The 15,141-nt window shown below is 39.5% G+C and overlaps 1 protein-coding gene across 13 annotated transcripts in view; it reads left to right on the top strand.

The window, feature by feature from the left end:
• The window catches only part of SCEL (sciellin), a 125,577-nt gene that overhangs the window by 49,313 nt on the left and 61,123 nt on the right, over positions 1–15,141 (top strand). For all 13 annotated transcript variants that reach the window (XM_082245548.1, XM_082245550.1, XM_082245556.1 and 10 more), the window contains exons 7-9: positions 95–118; positions 206–271; positions 14,159–14,218. In XM_082245548.1, coding sequence (XP_082101674.1) covers positions 95–118; positions 206–271; positions 14,159–14,218 — 150 coding nt within the window. The remainder of the gene's footprint in view (positions 1–94; positions 119–205; positions 272–14,158; positions 14,219–15,141) is intronic.

The following is a 15,141-nucleotide window of genomic DNA, read 5'->3' as shown; positions in this document are numbered from 1 at the left end:
TATTGAGCATTTATCTGTTGGCCTGGGTTTATAGTTTATATTATATAATACATAATTCTACATGATTTTACATTTTTCTCATCTCTTTTAACAGTGACCCAGACCCCGTCAACAAAAGGTATGAAGGCATTTATGTAAATACTTAATATTGCTGCACTAATATTTTGTTTCACTATATTAAGAATAAATATTACTAATTCACCAGGCAATCTTGGGCTCCCAGTAACAAGACAACAACAACAACAACTACGACCACTGATGAATCAAAGAGGTATTTTAGCAAAGAACTGCCATTGTCTTGTAATGTGATGATATTTAAGTTTGCAAATGATCTAAAGGGTTAAAGATATTTTCTATGGGCAGCAGACAAAGCAGGATCCTTTTAGCAAGCATGTCTGTGTCTATGGGCAGGCATGTATATGGGCATCTCCCGATTTCAGCAGTAGAATACCATTGGCTGAAAAAGTCTCCATCCTAACTAAAAAACATTTTTTTCCTCTAAAGGGGCCAGTATGTCTGCTAAAATCTTACAATATATATAATCAAAGTTCTGCTAATGTCTACTGAACTCTTCTTTCCATTAAGTGGCAGTAAACAAAAACCATGCTCACGTAAAATAGGTTTTAAGAGTGTTTATAGATAAAAATGTAAAAGTTCAGAGGATTATTGGAAATTATATTTTGAGTTGTGGAACCCCATTGGCTTTGTAAGTTTTTTATAGTTTTCCTTATTCAAAAAAAATGCACCTAACAAGAAGCAATAGACTATGCAGTAATATTACATAGATGCTTACATAATGTAAACATTTTCATTTTCAGGTCTAGTGGTCCTTCAAATGGATTAAGCGCAAAAACAAAATTCAATGTATTGCAGCATATCAATCCCTAAATTTGGTTAATGCATTCATTTTTATACATTTTTAATGACCCTTTATTTTCACCTGGGGATCTGGGCAGTAACACACTTCCTGCTCTAGGGTGCCTCCACTCTGGATGGAGGAGCAATGGCGACACCTTTGGACAATAGCATTATATTGTAAATCTGAGTACAGGTACTGTTAGATGCATGAGCTGATTTATATTAAAGCCAAACTCTTGCTAACACTTTTTAAGCAGCATTTTATTTCAATTTGGGATAAATATTTAACATTAATAACTGAAAATGAATAACAGTTGACCACTGTAAGCATCCTGTCTTCCTGTCTTGAACAGCATGGTCTCTTAAAGGAAGTTGAAAAATGAAAGACCTGTAATGGCAGGTTCACAAGTAAAATAAAGGGAAAAAGCCTAAAAAAGAAAATTGTTGCAACCACTACCTTTAAGAATTAGAAAGCTGCAATATTACTCCATTCTCATATTCTTAGACCTTTCCACTGCCTTTGACACATTCAACCACCCACTCCTCCACAATAAACTCTACTAACTTTGTCTCTGAGGCTCTGCTCTTTCCTATCTCAGTGCACCTTCAGTGCCAATTACAACTCAATCACCTCCGCTCCTCTTCCTCTTTCTGTTGGGGTACCCCAAGGCTCTACCCTTGGGCCCCTCCTATTTTCTCTCTACATCTCTTGCCTGGGCCAGTTGATAATATCCCACAGCTTCCAATATCACCTCTACGCTGATGACACACTCTGCTCCCAAGCTCACCCCCTCGATCTCCTCATGTATCACATATTTACTAAAACTGAGCTTGTAATATTTCCTCTGCCCCAATCTCTCTTCCCCCCCATGACTTTACCAATGAGATCAGCAGCACAATTATTGGTTCTTCCACATACCCATCAGGGTTCTATGTTTACTCCTAAACGTTGACCTCTCCTTCAGACCCCACATCCAATCACTGTATAAACCTTGCTGCCTTGACCTCTGCAGCATTTCCAATATTCACCCCTTCTCAACAATATTCACCACAAAAAACATTTTTTTTTGTCAATCCCCTCACTGGCTTACACTCACCCAATGTATAAAATAAATATACTAACCACAGCATACAGAACCATCCACAAAACTTTCCCCAGCTACATCACCAACCCCATTTTGAGATATTAACCAAATTGTCCACTCCACTGCTCCCAAGACATCTTGCCCTCTATCTCCCTTCTTGCCTCATCCCATGCTCACCTGAGGGATTCCTCCAGAACTTCTCCCATTCTCTGAAACTATCTACCCCAGTATGTCCAGTTAGTTCCTACCCTCTCCGCCTTTAGACGACCCTTGAAAATTAACTTTCGCAGGGAACCCTACCTCACCTCCCCCTTAAAACTGTACTTTTGGTCACCTATATCAGTTGATCCCCTGCAGCTTTTACCTTTTGTACCACCTCCCCCTCCCTTTAAATTGTAAGCTATGTTGTTATTGTACTGTTTCCCTTTATATTGTAAAGCACTTCACACATTATTGACACTATATAAATCCTGTATAATAATAATAATAATATTACACTTTTTGTTTTTTGGTTTAATACCACTTTAAAGTTACTTCGGACATGGTTAGTTACTTTGCAAAGTGCTTAGTCACTGTATCAATGTAAAGAATGCCCAAAGCTGTACTCATCTTCCTATTGGTCACCAAATGTATGGCTGGCCTTATGGCTAATAGGGTGGTAAGCAAAGAGGGCATGGTAGCATCACAGCATGGACATGATAACTCTGTTTTACCATGGCCCAACCTTTGGGGGTACCCCCAGGCACTCTGATCTGTACAAGTACCAGGAGGCACCTGCATTTTCATTCAGATTTTTTGATTTATGCCAAACCCAGATGTTTGTTTTAAAGTAAAGTGGAGGAAGTGAAGGATAGGGAGCATGCACAGAAAAAAAAGCCTGAAAACAATAGTAAGAGACTTTTTAAACAATAGAAAAACAGAGCCATTGTTACAATTGATGTAAAATTACTTTAGTGTCAGAAGTGGCATGTGCCACATTAACTAAGCAGTCTATCTGAGGTACCCACACCAATTTATATTTCCGAGTAAAATAAAAGTTGGTGCAAGGTCTGCACCTAATTAACAGAAGAAATACATCAGTTTTCCATACAGAAAACTGCTGTAGATCCTTGCCATTTGTGACCTGTTATACGGGATGTGAACAGTCATCATACCACTTATATCCTTCTCTGCCTATGCAGTGAACAAAAAGAGCCCAAGCCCCTTTGTTAATTAAAAGCAGCATCTGCTCTATTTTTTATATTTAGAAGAGTGGTACAAGCACTGTGCCTGCACCACTTTTTGGTAATTTCACCCCATATTTCGAAAGGATTAACACATCTAGAGCTACCCAATATGACATATAAATCTTAAATTGGCCTGTAAAAAGTTGAGCTTGGCCCTGCATCATGTGCTTTTCTATTGGTGGCTAAGGATGCCCATCACAGTTAGGCTTTGAAAGTGTTGAGGCCAAGCTCAACCCTTACAGGAAAATGTTAAGTCTGCATTTAACTCCAAGTGCTAAAATGATATCTCTGAATTCAACTTATCTATTTTTGACATGCAACTTTCACTAAAGGTAATGTTTGTGACAGGTTTACTTAAAGGGGTTGTAAATTGCTGGACGTTTTTTTTTTCCTTGCCTTGCAAGGTTATGTCATAATGTGCATCACATACTAGCACATTATGTTACACTTACCTTAAAATGAAGCTCTTCCAGTGCCGAGATGTCAGAGCTGCAGGCGCTCCCATCTTCTCCCATCTTCACCCATCTTGCTTCCGGGTTTGCAGACTCCGCCTCTGTGACAGGCTGGAGCTGCGATGAAGTCACTCCCATGCATGCGCATGGGAGCCACCGTTTACAGCACAGGGCTCTGAAGGAAAGGCACAGGTGGCTGTTCCTTCAGAGTGCATGCACCAGTGATGTCACGGATTGCATTTACAGTAAATATCTCCTAAACAGTTCCCGTTTAGGAAATATTTACACTACCTATAGGTAAGCCTTATCATAGGCTTACCTATAGTATAGGTAAAAGTTAGTGATGGAAGTTTACTTCCACTTTAAAACTATATTGTTGTTAATTCTTTACAGTAGTTCTATTTGTTTAGAATTTTATTTTTCTTGGTTACGCTCATAATGACAAAGCTTAAAAAACTGATCCAGAGGCTATTGATTTAATGTCTGCTTTCTTCTCCTATGCAAGCCATCCAAATTGTTTGGGATTTGTATTGTAGCAGTTAAGTGCTCCTACACTGTATATGCTAATACAGATAGATCTTGATCATTTTACCATCCTGTCATACAGTGAAAATGGCATGGAAACACAATAGCTGCATCTGCAGTCCAATATTAATCAGTCTCAATTCCTATTCCTACACTGCTGCATCTCCTACTAAATGTCCCTTAAAATAGTGATCTAGCTAAAGTGCATGCCCTCAGAGATTACTGTGACCTTTTATGTCAGCACAAAGTAGTCAGTAAATCTTCTCTGCACTCATACTATTAATATTTTACACATTCAATAGGAAGCCCAAGTGGCTTGTTGTTACTCGGTTATGTACTTTCCTCTTATTTGCTTCTATGCATAGCTTATATAGTATATACCATACAAGTAAGTGAATTTAATTAAGGTTAGTAAAGATCTATGTATACTACAGTTAGAGAACACAAACACTCATTACTGCAAATAAATATTCACGCTGAATTTTGTTTGTTTCAACAGAGGGAGTGCAGGGGATATACACTACATTAGTAGGCAGGCATGCATCACTATCTGGGTGGGAATTTGAATAAATTATGTTTTGAATGAAGTGGGCATTACCTGTGGTTAAAGTAGTGATCGACCGATATCGTTTTTCATACCGATTTTTTTTTTTTTTTACTTGACAGGTACTCTTGTGTTGGGATCTGGGGGTCTAAAAGACCCCAAACCCCTCCTCTGTACTTAAAAACATTCAAAATGCCAAGTTTGGCTGTTTTGAATGCTGTCATTTTTTTTAATCTGGCGCCAGTACCCAGAAGTGATATCATGACATAACTTCCGGGTTTTTGCATGGAGACCCAATCAGAGCCAAATGCAGCTTTGATAGGGTCTCAGCGGCCGTGCAGGCTGGTTGCCCGGGTCTCCCAGTGGGACGGGAGACTCAGGCGAGCCGTGGAAGGCGGCAGGAGGGGGGGATGTCCCCTCCCGCTCCTTGTAATGACAGCCGAGCGGCTTCTCAGCCACATCGTTTGTCATTACAAGACAGCCGACCATCGGCAATGGACGCTGGTACCGGGGGGATGCCTCTAGCTGCAGGCATCACTCCGGTACAAGCAGTTTCCAAAATAACGGCAATATCGGTAACCTCCAGGGCCGATTCCGATATATCGGGGAAAGTGCATATCGGCCCTCGATATATCGACTTTGCCAATAATCGGAAGATCCCTAGTTTAAAGTCTCTGATCTCAGCATCCCTTTCTGACTTGTAGGTTATATCTTAGGCTGGCCATTTATTTTCAATTTTCTTGTACAATTTTCCTTTAGATTTACTATGTACTGCAAGGGCCTGCCTAATTGGATACAACCGAAAGTTGTTTAGTTTGTTTGACCTCATATTATATTATTTTTGGTAAATTTAAAGGAAAATTGAACAAGAAAATTGAAAATGTATGACCAGCCTTAGTTGCAGAATATACACAGTACAGCTGACCATGAATTCCTTCCATTTGCTGCTCCTATATACTTTATAGTACTAGCATTGTACTTGGCATCATTATATTCTGAAAGTCCCAATGCATCTTCAAGTTTTGGGTGATTTCTGTATTATACATTTGGTCAGGGATGGATTTCTGCATAATTAGCGTAGACTCTGGTCAGGGTGGCAGGACTGACATAGTGCAGTTTAGATAAAGTTCACCCTCTCAGAGTTTGTAGGCCTAGAACTGCTAGCAGAATAAGATGATAGTAAAGTCCAACAGTTCTGTTTGTAGGTTCAAGGGGTACTGATGTACTGACCAAGCTGTTGCTTTCAGCCTCACTACCCCAGTGTCTTGTGTGGCTATGGTGTCTGAATCTTTTAAAGTGGTTTTAAAGGCAGAAGGTTTTTTGCCCTAATGCGTTTTCTGCATTGAGGTAAAAAAAAACGTTTGTGCCACAGGATTCCCCCAGCTCCCCTTATACTTACCTGAGCCCGTTTGGCTCCTGCTGCTGTCATTCAAATCCTGTGACAAGGGAGAGGGGAGCAGGGCAGAATTGTGCTGTCTTTGACTATAGACAAAGGCATTGTGGCTCAAAATCAAGCTCCGCATGAGGGCTCCCATAGTGCTTTCTATGGAGGCACTCGCAGGAGAGTTGGAGCCAGGACTCTAGAAGAGGAGGATTGGGGCTGCTCTGTGCAAAACCATTGCACAGAGCAGGTAACTATGACATGTTTATTATTAAAAAATAGAAGGTTTACAATGACTCTAAGAGTGATAGGAAGACTAGCCAGTTGAATAAGATATAAAAGTTGGGAGGAGTGGGACACACAAGATAGGTAGCTTAGGTAAGGTAAGAAAAAATGTCCTGCATATGTGCCTAATTGTAAAATTATTCACTGCAGGTTCAGGTTCACCGCACAGCGCGCTCCCAGCACAAAGACCGGGGCCTTACCGTGAGCCCAAGAATGTACTAACAAACGGGACCCGGAACTGCCGATTCCGGGTCACCTGTGGTATCGCTGCGATTGGCAGGAGCAGGAAAATATAATTTGGGTTGTTCTTTGGTGGTAGGTTATGGTAGTTCAATGAAATATACAGCTAATTAAAAAAAAAAAAAGATCATTTTTACTCTTTTAGGCCAGTTTTCCTTTGATAAAAAAAAAAAAATCAGGAGATATCCATTACCATTTACCACCAAATGAAAGCCCATTTGTCCTGAAAAAAAACAAGGTATAATCTACCTGGATGCACAAAGTAGTTGGGGTGATGTGTATGGTTTTACTAACACATGCCAAAGTTGGAAAATTGTGCTTAGGAATTTAGATTTGTTTTACCCTTAGGAGTGAAGGGGTTAAAAAATAATTTAGTTAGTGTAATGCATAATTTATACTTACACCTGCATTGCTCTTTACTAGACTGAGAGCTATCAAAAATTAGCTCTTTTGCTGTATTCCTATTGCCTGTACATTATTTGAATTACATTGGTAGTCACTATAGTGCCCCTTACATTTGTCATCAGTGATGAAGAAACCCCATATATTGGTTATCATTGTAGTGCCCAGTTATGGTGGTGATTAGTGGTGAAGTGCCCTTACATTGGAGTTCAGTAGCAATGCCCCCTAACATTGGTGGTAAGTGATAAAATGCTCTCTACATTGGAGATCAGCATTGCAATGCCTCCTAAAATTGTTGGTAAGTGGTAAAATGCCCTGTACACTGGAAGCTAGTGTGGCAATTCCCCCTAACATTGTTGGTAAGTGCTAAAGTGCACTTTTACATTGGTTCAGTGTAGCAATGCCCCCTAACATTGGTGGTACGTGATAAAGTGCTCTCTACATTGGAGATGAGCATAGCAATGCCTTCTAACATTGTTGGTAAGTGGTAAAGTGCCCTGTACACTGGATGCCAGTGTGGCAATGCCTCCTAACATTGTTGGTAAGTGGTAAAGTGCACTTTTACATTAGAGGTCAGTGTAGCAATGCCCACTAACATTTGTGCTAAGTGGTATGAAGGGGCATGACCAAAAAAAGGTCTGCCAATCGCATAGTTAGTATAGCGGCTTCTCCTGAACTCTTCAGTTTTTTTTTTCGTTCAGCCTGTGGGTTGAACAAAAAAAAAGGAATAATGTGTACCAGGCTTTACATCGGAGGTCAATGTAATCATGCCTCTAATTATAGTGGTCAGAGTCCAGCTAACAAATCATTGATGTCAGTGACTACCTAGGTTAGAAGAGGTTCCACTGCACAAATGGTTCTAACTCTGCCATGTGTTAAAATCAGTGTTTGGAAGCAATGGCTGTCTTTCTTATGGATCATTTTTAGCATTTAACATTCCTATGCATATTACTCTTCTGCAGACATGTTCATAATCACAAGTGATACAACGTGAAGTGCAATAATGCAGGTGGCACAGGAGCCTATTACTGGGCTGGAGGGAAAGATTTCATGTCTGAGAACTCTTTGTTCAGTCTTTTTTTTTTTTTTAAGAATAACTGTATGAATCAGAGTTTGTACTGGGCAAGCTTTGCTTACTTTGGCTTCATTCACAGCATTGTACTCGTTATGGAAGAAATCATCATGAATGCTTGTAGTGTTCTTTGCATCCTGTGTTATTATCATTGTTGCATTTATTTTCGTCACTGTAATTTATAAGGCGTCAGCATAAATTCTGACACAGACAATAGATAATACCTAAAAATGTGTGAACAATTACTTTCAAGTTTATATGTAATCATTGTGATTATTGATTTAATTAATGACAAAAAAAGAAAGGCTGAACCATAATCAATAGGCAGCATAACAGTTTGCATTGGCTAATCTGGAATGCTTTTTCCACAATAATCATTAGCATTAGAGACAAACGTCTACCTGCTTTGGGAATGTGGTGAAATTTCACTGTGCAAGGATTACCCAATCACATTAAAGGAAACTTTAAAAAAATTAATAATTTTAAAGTCACTAGAGCGTCACTACATCCACCAAGCTCCTTGGGTTAATTCACACAGACAATGTGGGCTATGTGGGACTTTAAGTGAGACACCAGCAGGTATGCCCAGCGTCTCCATCCCTGTATCGGAAAAAACAAATTGGAAAGGATTAAAAGAGGTGCATGGAAGCCAGCCAGCCCCCAGTCTGATGTACTCACCCTCCAGTCTGCCACCAACCAAGTAGACCTGTCTAATGATATAAATAAAGAACAGGGGTTTAGTTGACACGCATTTGCAAACGCATGTGTAAGCTGCAGAGCCACGACACGGCACCCTGTTTTATCTACAGTCCTAACACTTTTAAATTTGAGTGTCTCCACTCTGGGAGCACATGGCTGCTAATGGATGGATAGGAGGCAGGTGAGAGGGAGCAGCCCAAACTTCCCCCAACCCAACCCACCTCCATCCATGACTGGTCTAGTATCTCAAAACCCTAATAGCAATGTTCTTAAGATGGTACAAACTGAAAACGACAAGCTGAGAAGCATACACCTCCAACCCCTTGGTGGATGCAGTGTAAAACACAGATTGGTACTTTATATGAAGCAATTTGCCTGTATAGCACAGTGCCTCCATCCCTAATTTCATAAAATATTTGGGACTTTACATGAGACAAGCAGGTCATGCTATGGTCTCCATCCCTGTATATGAAAAAACTGGGATCAAATTAGACTGCATCAGAGATGTATAGTAACGAAGTAGAACTACTTAAGTACTGTACTTAAGTACCAAAATGCGGTATCTGTACTTTCCTAGAGTAGAATTTTTTTCTCCTACTTCTACTTTTACTTCACTACATTTTTTTCGATGATTTCGATACTTCTACTCCGATATTTTTTTTTTTGTGCTGCATAGTTACTCGTTACTTTTAAAAAAATTACCACTGCCAGAACAGTAGATGGCAGGTTGCATAAAGCTCAAAAAAATGTGTATAATGTCATTTGTAAATCAGCGCATACGAAAATAAAGGCTGTGTATAATAAAAGCTGCTATACCCAATCTTTCCAATAAGAATAAAATATGAAACAAACAAATAAATGGTGCTACAGCGCTTAAAGTGCATCAAGAAACTACTAACAAACACAGGTTAATCATTTGAATAAATCATTTGAAATAATAAAAAACAATATGATGTTCAAACTTTTGACTTCTTTCTTTAATAACTACATAACACAGTACTTCTACTTCTACTTTCAGTACTTGAGTAGAATTTTTTTTTCAAAACTACTGGTACTTTTTACTTTTAGTACTTAAGTAGCAAATTTTTTGAAAAAACTACTTGCAATACTTAAGTAAAAAAAATGTTGAATACTTTAGTACTTCTACTTAAGTAAATTTTTCTGCGAGCACTTCCACTTCTACTCAAGTCACTTTTTGATCGAGCACTTGTACTTTTACTCAAGTAGAAATTTCGAGTACTTTATACAAGTCTGGACTGCATCCACCAAAAACACACGAAAATCGCACAGTGGGACTTTAAATGAAGCACCAGCCTGTAGGCAAGGTGCCTCCATCCCTTGTTACATAGACAATGTGGGCTATGTGGGACTTTAAGTGAGACACCAGCAGGTATGCCCAGCGTCTCCATCCCCGTATCGGGGTTAATTCACTTGCAAATGTCCTATGTGAGCAACCTATTTACCGCATGTAGGGCTGACCCCACTACCATGTCTACCTCCCATTGGGCGAGCATCATTCCTGAATGACAGATAAACATGGGGGTGGGGGTTGCCCGGTGACATCGCTGGTTGTTCTCTCCCCATAATGACACTCGCCCAATGAGTGGTAGACATGGGTGGGTGGAGTCACCCAGTTACATCTCTGGGTAACCCCGCCCTTATGTTTACCTGTCATTCAGTCATGTTCGGCAGGCATATTTTCTTTTAATATTCGGGTCGGCGTTTTTATGTCCCTTTTAAATAAAAGACTTGTCAAAAACTGTTGTTGTGTTTTTACTAACTTTAACATTTTTCGGTACTATGTACCCAATGCTCATTCACATGGGATCTGGGGGCCCCTCATTAAAGGGGGCTTCCAGATTCTGAAAAGTCACCCCCTGCACCCCCACAACCACCAGGCCAGGATTGTGGGGAAGAGGCCCCTGTCTCCATTAACATGGGGACAAGGTGCTTTGGGGGCAGCCCCCCTGCCCCAAAGCACCCCTTCATGTTGAGATCATCTGGTATGAAGGGGGGGGGGGACGTTCGCTTAACCCCCCACCTTTCCTGGCCTTCCCGGGCTGCATGCTCTGATAAAGGTCTGGTATGGATTTTTGGGGGGACCCCACACTGTTTTTTTACAGACATTCATTGTTGGCCTTTTTTTGTTTACATTTCAGTTGTCAGTGAGGAAACCCTCTGGCAGCTGATGAGTCGTTGATTTTTAAGGGCGTGGTGGCCCACTTCTTGGCCCTCTCCTTAACAACCAGCTATTCTTCACACAGAATTTGAATCGGTTGATCATTTTTTAACTGATGAAAATTTAAATCGTTCTGAAAATCTGCAATTCATTAGAAATTAATAAACGTAATGAAACAAAACTAGTAACATAGCAAATCTATCCAACAAAACAATTTTTTCTGTTCTGCACGTGTCTATGGGAAACATAACACAGAGTATATACTCTTTTCCATTGCATACCTTGTCTTTTTTCGTAACACCGATTCTGGTCTATTCTATTGCATATATACAGTGCCTTGCGAAAGTATTCACCCCCCCCCCCTTGAACTTTGGAACCTTTTGCCACATTTCAGGCTTCAAACATAAAGATATAAAACTGTAATTTTTTGTGAAGAATCAACAACAAGTGGGACACAATCATGAAGTGGAACGAAATTTATTGAATATTTCAAACTTTGTTAACAAATAAAAAACTGAAAAATTGGGCGTGCAAAATTATTCAGCCCCTTTACTTTCAGTGCAGCAAACTCTCTCCAGAAGTTCAGTGAGGATCTCTGAATGATCCAATGTTGACCTAAATGACTAATGATGATAAATAGAATCCACCTGTGTGTAATCAAATCTCCGTATAAATGCACCTGCACTGTGATAGTCTCAGAGGTCCGTTTAAAGTGCAGAGAGCATCATGAAGAACAAGGAACACACCAGGCAGGTCCGAGATACTGTTGTGGAGAAGTTTAAAGCGGGATTTGGATACAAAAAGATTTCCCAAGCTTTAAACATCCCAAGGAGCACTGTGCAAGCGATAATATTGAAATGGAAGGAGTATCAGACCACTGCAAATCTACGAAGACCTGGCCGTCCCTCTAAACTTTCAGCTCATACAAGGAGAAGACTGATCAGAGATGCAGCCAAGAGGCCCATGATCACTCTGGATGAACTGCAGAGATCTACAGCCAAGGTGGGAGACTCTGTCCATAGGACAACAATCAGTCGTATATTGCACAAATCTGGCCTTTATGGAAGAGTGGCAAGTAGAAAGCCATTTCTTAAAGATATCCATAAAAAGTGTCTTTTAAAGTTTGCCACAAGCCACCTGGGAGACACACCAAACATGTGGAAGAAGGTGCTCTGGTCAGATGAAACCAAAATCGAACTTTTTGGCAACAATGCAAAACATTATGTTTGGCGTAAAAGCAACACAGCTCATCACCCTGAACACACCATCCCCACTGACAAACATGGTGGTGGCAGAATCATGGTTTGGGCCTGCTTTTCTTCAGCAGGGACAGGGAAGATAGTTAAAATTGATGGGAAGATGGATTGAGCCAAATACAGGACCATTCTGGAAGAAAACCTGATGAAGTCTGCAAAAGACCTGAGACTGGGACGGAGATTTGTCTTCCAACAAGACAATGATCCACAACATAAAGCAAAATCTACAATGTATTGGTTCACAAATAAACATATCCAGGTGTTAGAATGGCCAAGTCAAAGTCCAGACCTGAATCCAATTGAGAATCTGTGGAAAGAACTAAAAACTGCTGTTCACAAACGCTCTCCATCCAACCTCACTGAGCTCGAGCTGTTTTGCAAGGAGGAATGGGCAAAAATTTCAGTCTCTAGATGTGCAAAACTGATAGAGACATACTCCAAGCGACTTACAGCTGTAATCGCAGCAAAAGGTGGCGCTACAAAGTATTAACTTAAGGGGGCTGAATAATTTTGCACGCCCAATTTTTCAGTTTTTTATTTGTTAAAAAAGTTTTAAATATCCAATAAATTTCGTTCCACCTCATGATTGTGTCCCACTTGTTGTTGATTCTTCACAAAAATTACAGTTTTATATCTCCATGTTTGAAGCCTGAAATGTGGCAAAAGGTCGCAAAGTTCAAGGGGGGCGAATACTTTCGCAGGGCACTGTGTATATATATATATATATATATATATATATATATATATATATATATATATATATATATATATATATATATATGTATATATATATTGGCTCTTTTCATTTACTAAGGAAATTAAAGAAAATGAAAGAATTTGTGTCCTATGTATACAAAGAATTAGTTTCATAATTAGGCTAATAAAGTCCCTTTAACCAGTTCAGCTCTTTGGGTATACTATGGAGGTCCAAATAATAACCCTTTGATCACAAATAGCAATAGCACCATCAGCTTGTGTGGGTTTTGTAGAGCCAGCGACCAACTTCAAACTGAAAGTGGTACCGACCACTTTCACAGAGCTTGCCGTGCAGTTTATTAACCCCTTGTGATAGCAATCACGTAAAAGACAAACCAAAAACCCAAAACCCCCGTTTCCCCGCACACCTGTGCAAATGCAAGCCCAGGGTGAGTACGTGTATGTAAACCGCGGGCGCACCTCACATGTGACATATCGCTGCGAACGTCAGTGTGAGAACAATAATTCTAGCACAAGTTAGTTAACTCTAAATTGATGAGCTATACCGGGTTTTAAAATGTCGCCTATGGTGATTTTTGGGCACCATAATTTTTGGTGATATCACGGGTGCACGCAATTTTAAAACATCAAATGTTAGCTATCTATTCACTCAATGCATCCTCGTCTTTTATATTTTAACCAAAAATGGGTATTATATGGTGTAATTTTGCAATAAAATTAATTTTAATATATTTTTTTCTAGAAATTTTTTTATTTAAAAAACAATTACACAAAAATTTGCAACTATCGCCTTTATATTCTACAGGGCCTCTGCTTTTAGAAAACATATAATGTTCTTGGGGTTTATGTAATTTTATTACTAAAAATGTGTTTTTTTACGTGTATGCAACAAAGAAATAAAATTGCTCTGGAGCCGAATTGGTTAAGACAACATATCTTTTTTTTAGGTATGTAGGTTTATTTGTCCGTTTTTATCTATCCTGATTTAGATGGACAAAATGATTAAGGTTCATTGTATGTGATAAAGGTTTTCTATATGCTGAAGAATAAAAATCAACATGAATGCAGAATAATTAGCTATTCAGCACAATTGGATTTGTCTTTATTATGCAGGGAACATTATCTTACAAATTGGCTTAAAGTATTCATTACAGCTCTGTTTCTGATCAAATAATTGTTACAAGGCATGCATAGTAACAGTGAAATCCTGGTTAAAATGCATTTTTATTATTTGCAGGAAGTCCTGGGGTCCAACAAACAGGAATACAACATTCACAACAACCACAGAAACCAAACCGTAAGAAAAAGATTGATGTTTATGGTGTACATGGAAAAATATAACATACACATTTCTAGGAAGTGAAGTAGCTTCAGAAGTACCAAAATACTGCACATCGCTGAGGTGTAAACCTCACAATGTACAACTAAAAACAAAAAATATCTTCAGAACAATCAGTGGTCACGTTAATGGTTTGGTCCGTGGACCATGTAAAATAGCCACTGTGCACCAAGTACACTGCACAGAAATTGCACAGACACATTACATGTATGTTCAATACATATTATATACATTGTTTTTTTTTTTTTTTTTTTCTGTGCAAAAAGTCATTCTATCTCTCATAGGCTTTAACTTAAAGCGGAGTTCCGGCCTATTTTGCAACTTTAGTGATTCCTGGAGTGCTCCCTATGCTGATCATCAATTGGGCATTTTCAATTTTTTTCGGGGGTCCCTTACCTTATTTTCAGGGCATTTTTGATTGTACTTCCTCCTCCTCCCCATCTGTGGCCACGGCCACCGACATCACTTCCGCCTTTGCATTGCATCCTGGGAGCTGTTTGTTATCACTCCCAGGAGGCTGGAATCAGGAAGAACTCCCAGAACACTCCCTGGAATCAGGAAGAAGGACAAAGCAGATTACACTGCGGCTTCAGATGCCCACATCCAAGATGGCCGCGCTCAGACAGCATTTTTAAAAGTAAGATTTTGACTAAAAGCCAATACTGTACACCTTGTAAGTATGAGAATAGCGGTTCTGTAAAGGGCAATGGATTAGTATTATAGGGGTTTTTTTAGTTAAAAAAGGTATTTGAGGTCGGAACTCCGCTTTTTAATTTTTTTTTGGTAAATCCCAGTACGCATGGATCAAAATTTGTTGGTTTACCAGGAACTGGGCAAAATTTGATCAATGTGTACTGCTGTCTGTTCAGAAACTGGTCTGA

The sequence above is a fragment of the Pelophylax lessonae genome, assembly GCF_965119305.1.
Source record: "Pelophylax lessonae genome assembly, chromosome: 2".
NCBI lineage: Eukaryota > Metazoa > Chordata > Amphibia > Anura > Ranidae > Pelophylax > Pelophylax lessonae.
This window is presented reverse-complemented; position numbering and strand designations above follow the sequence as displayed.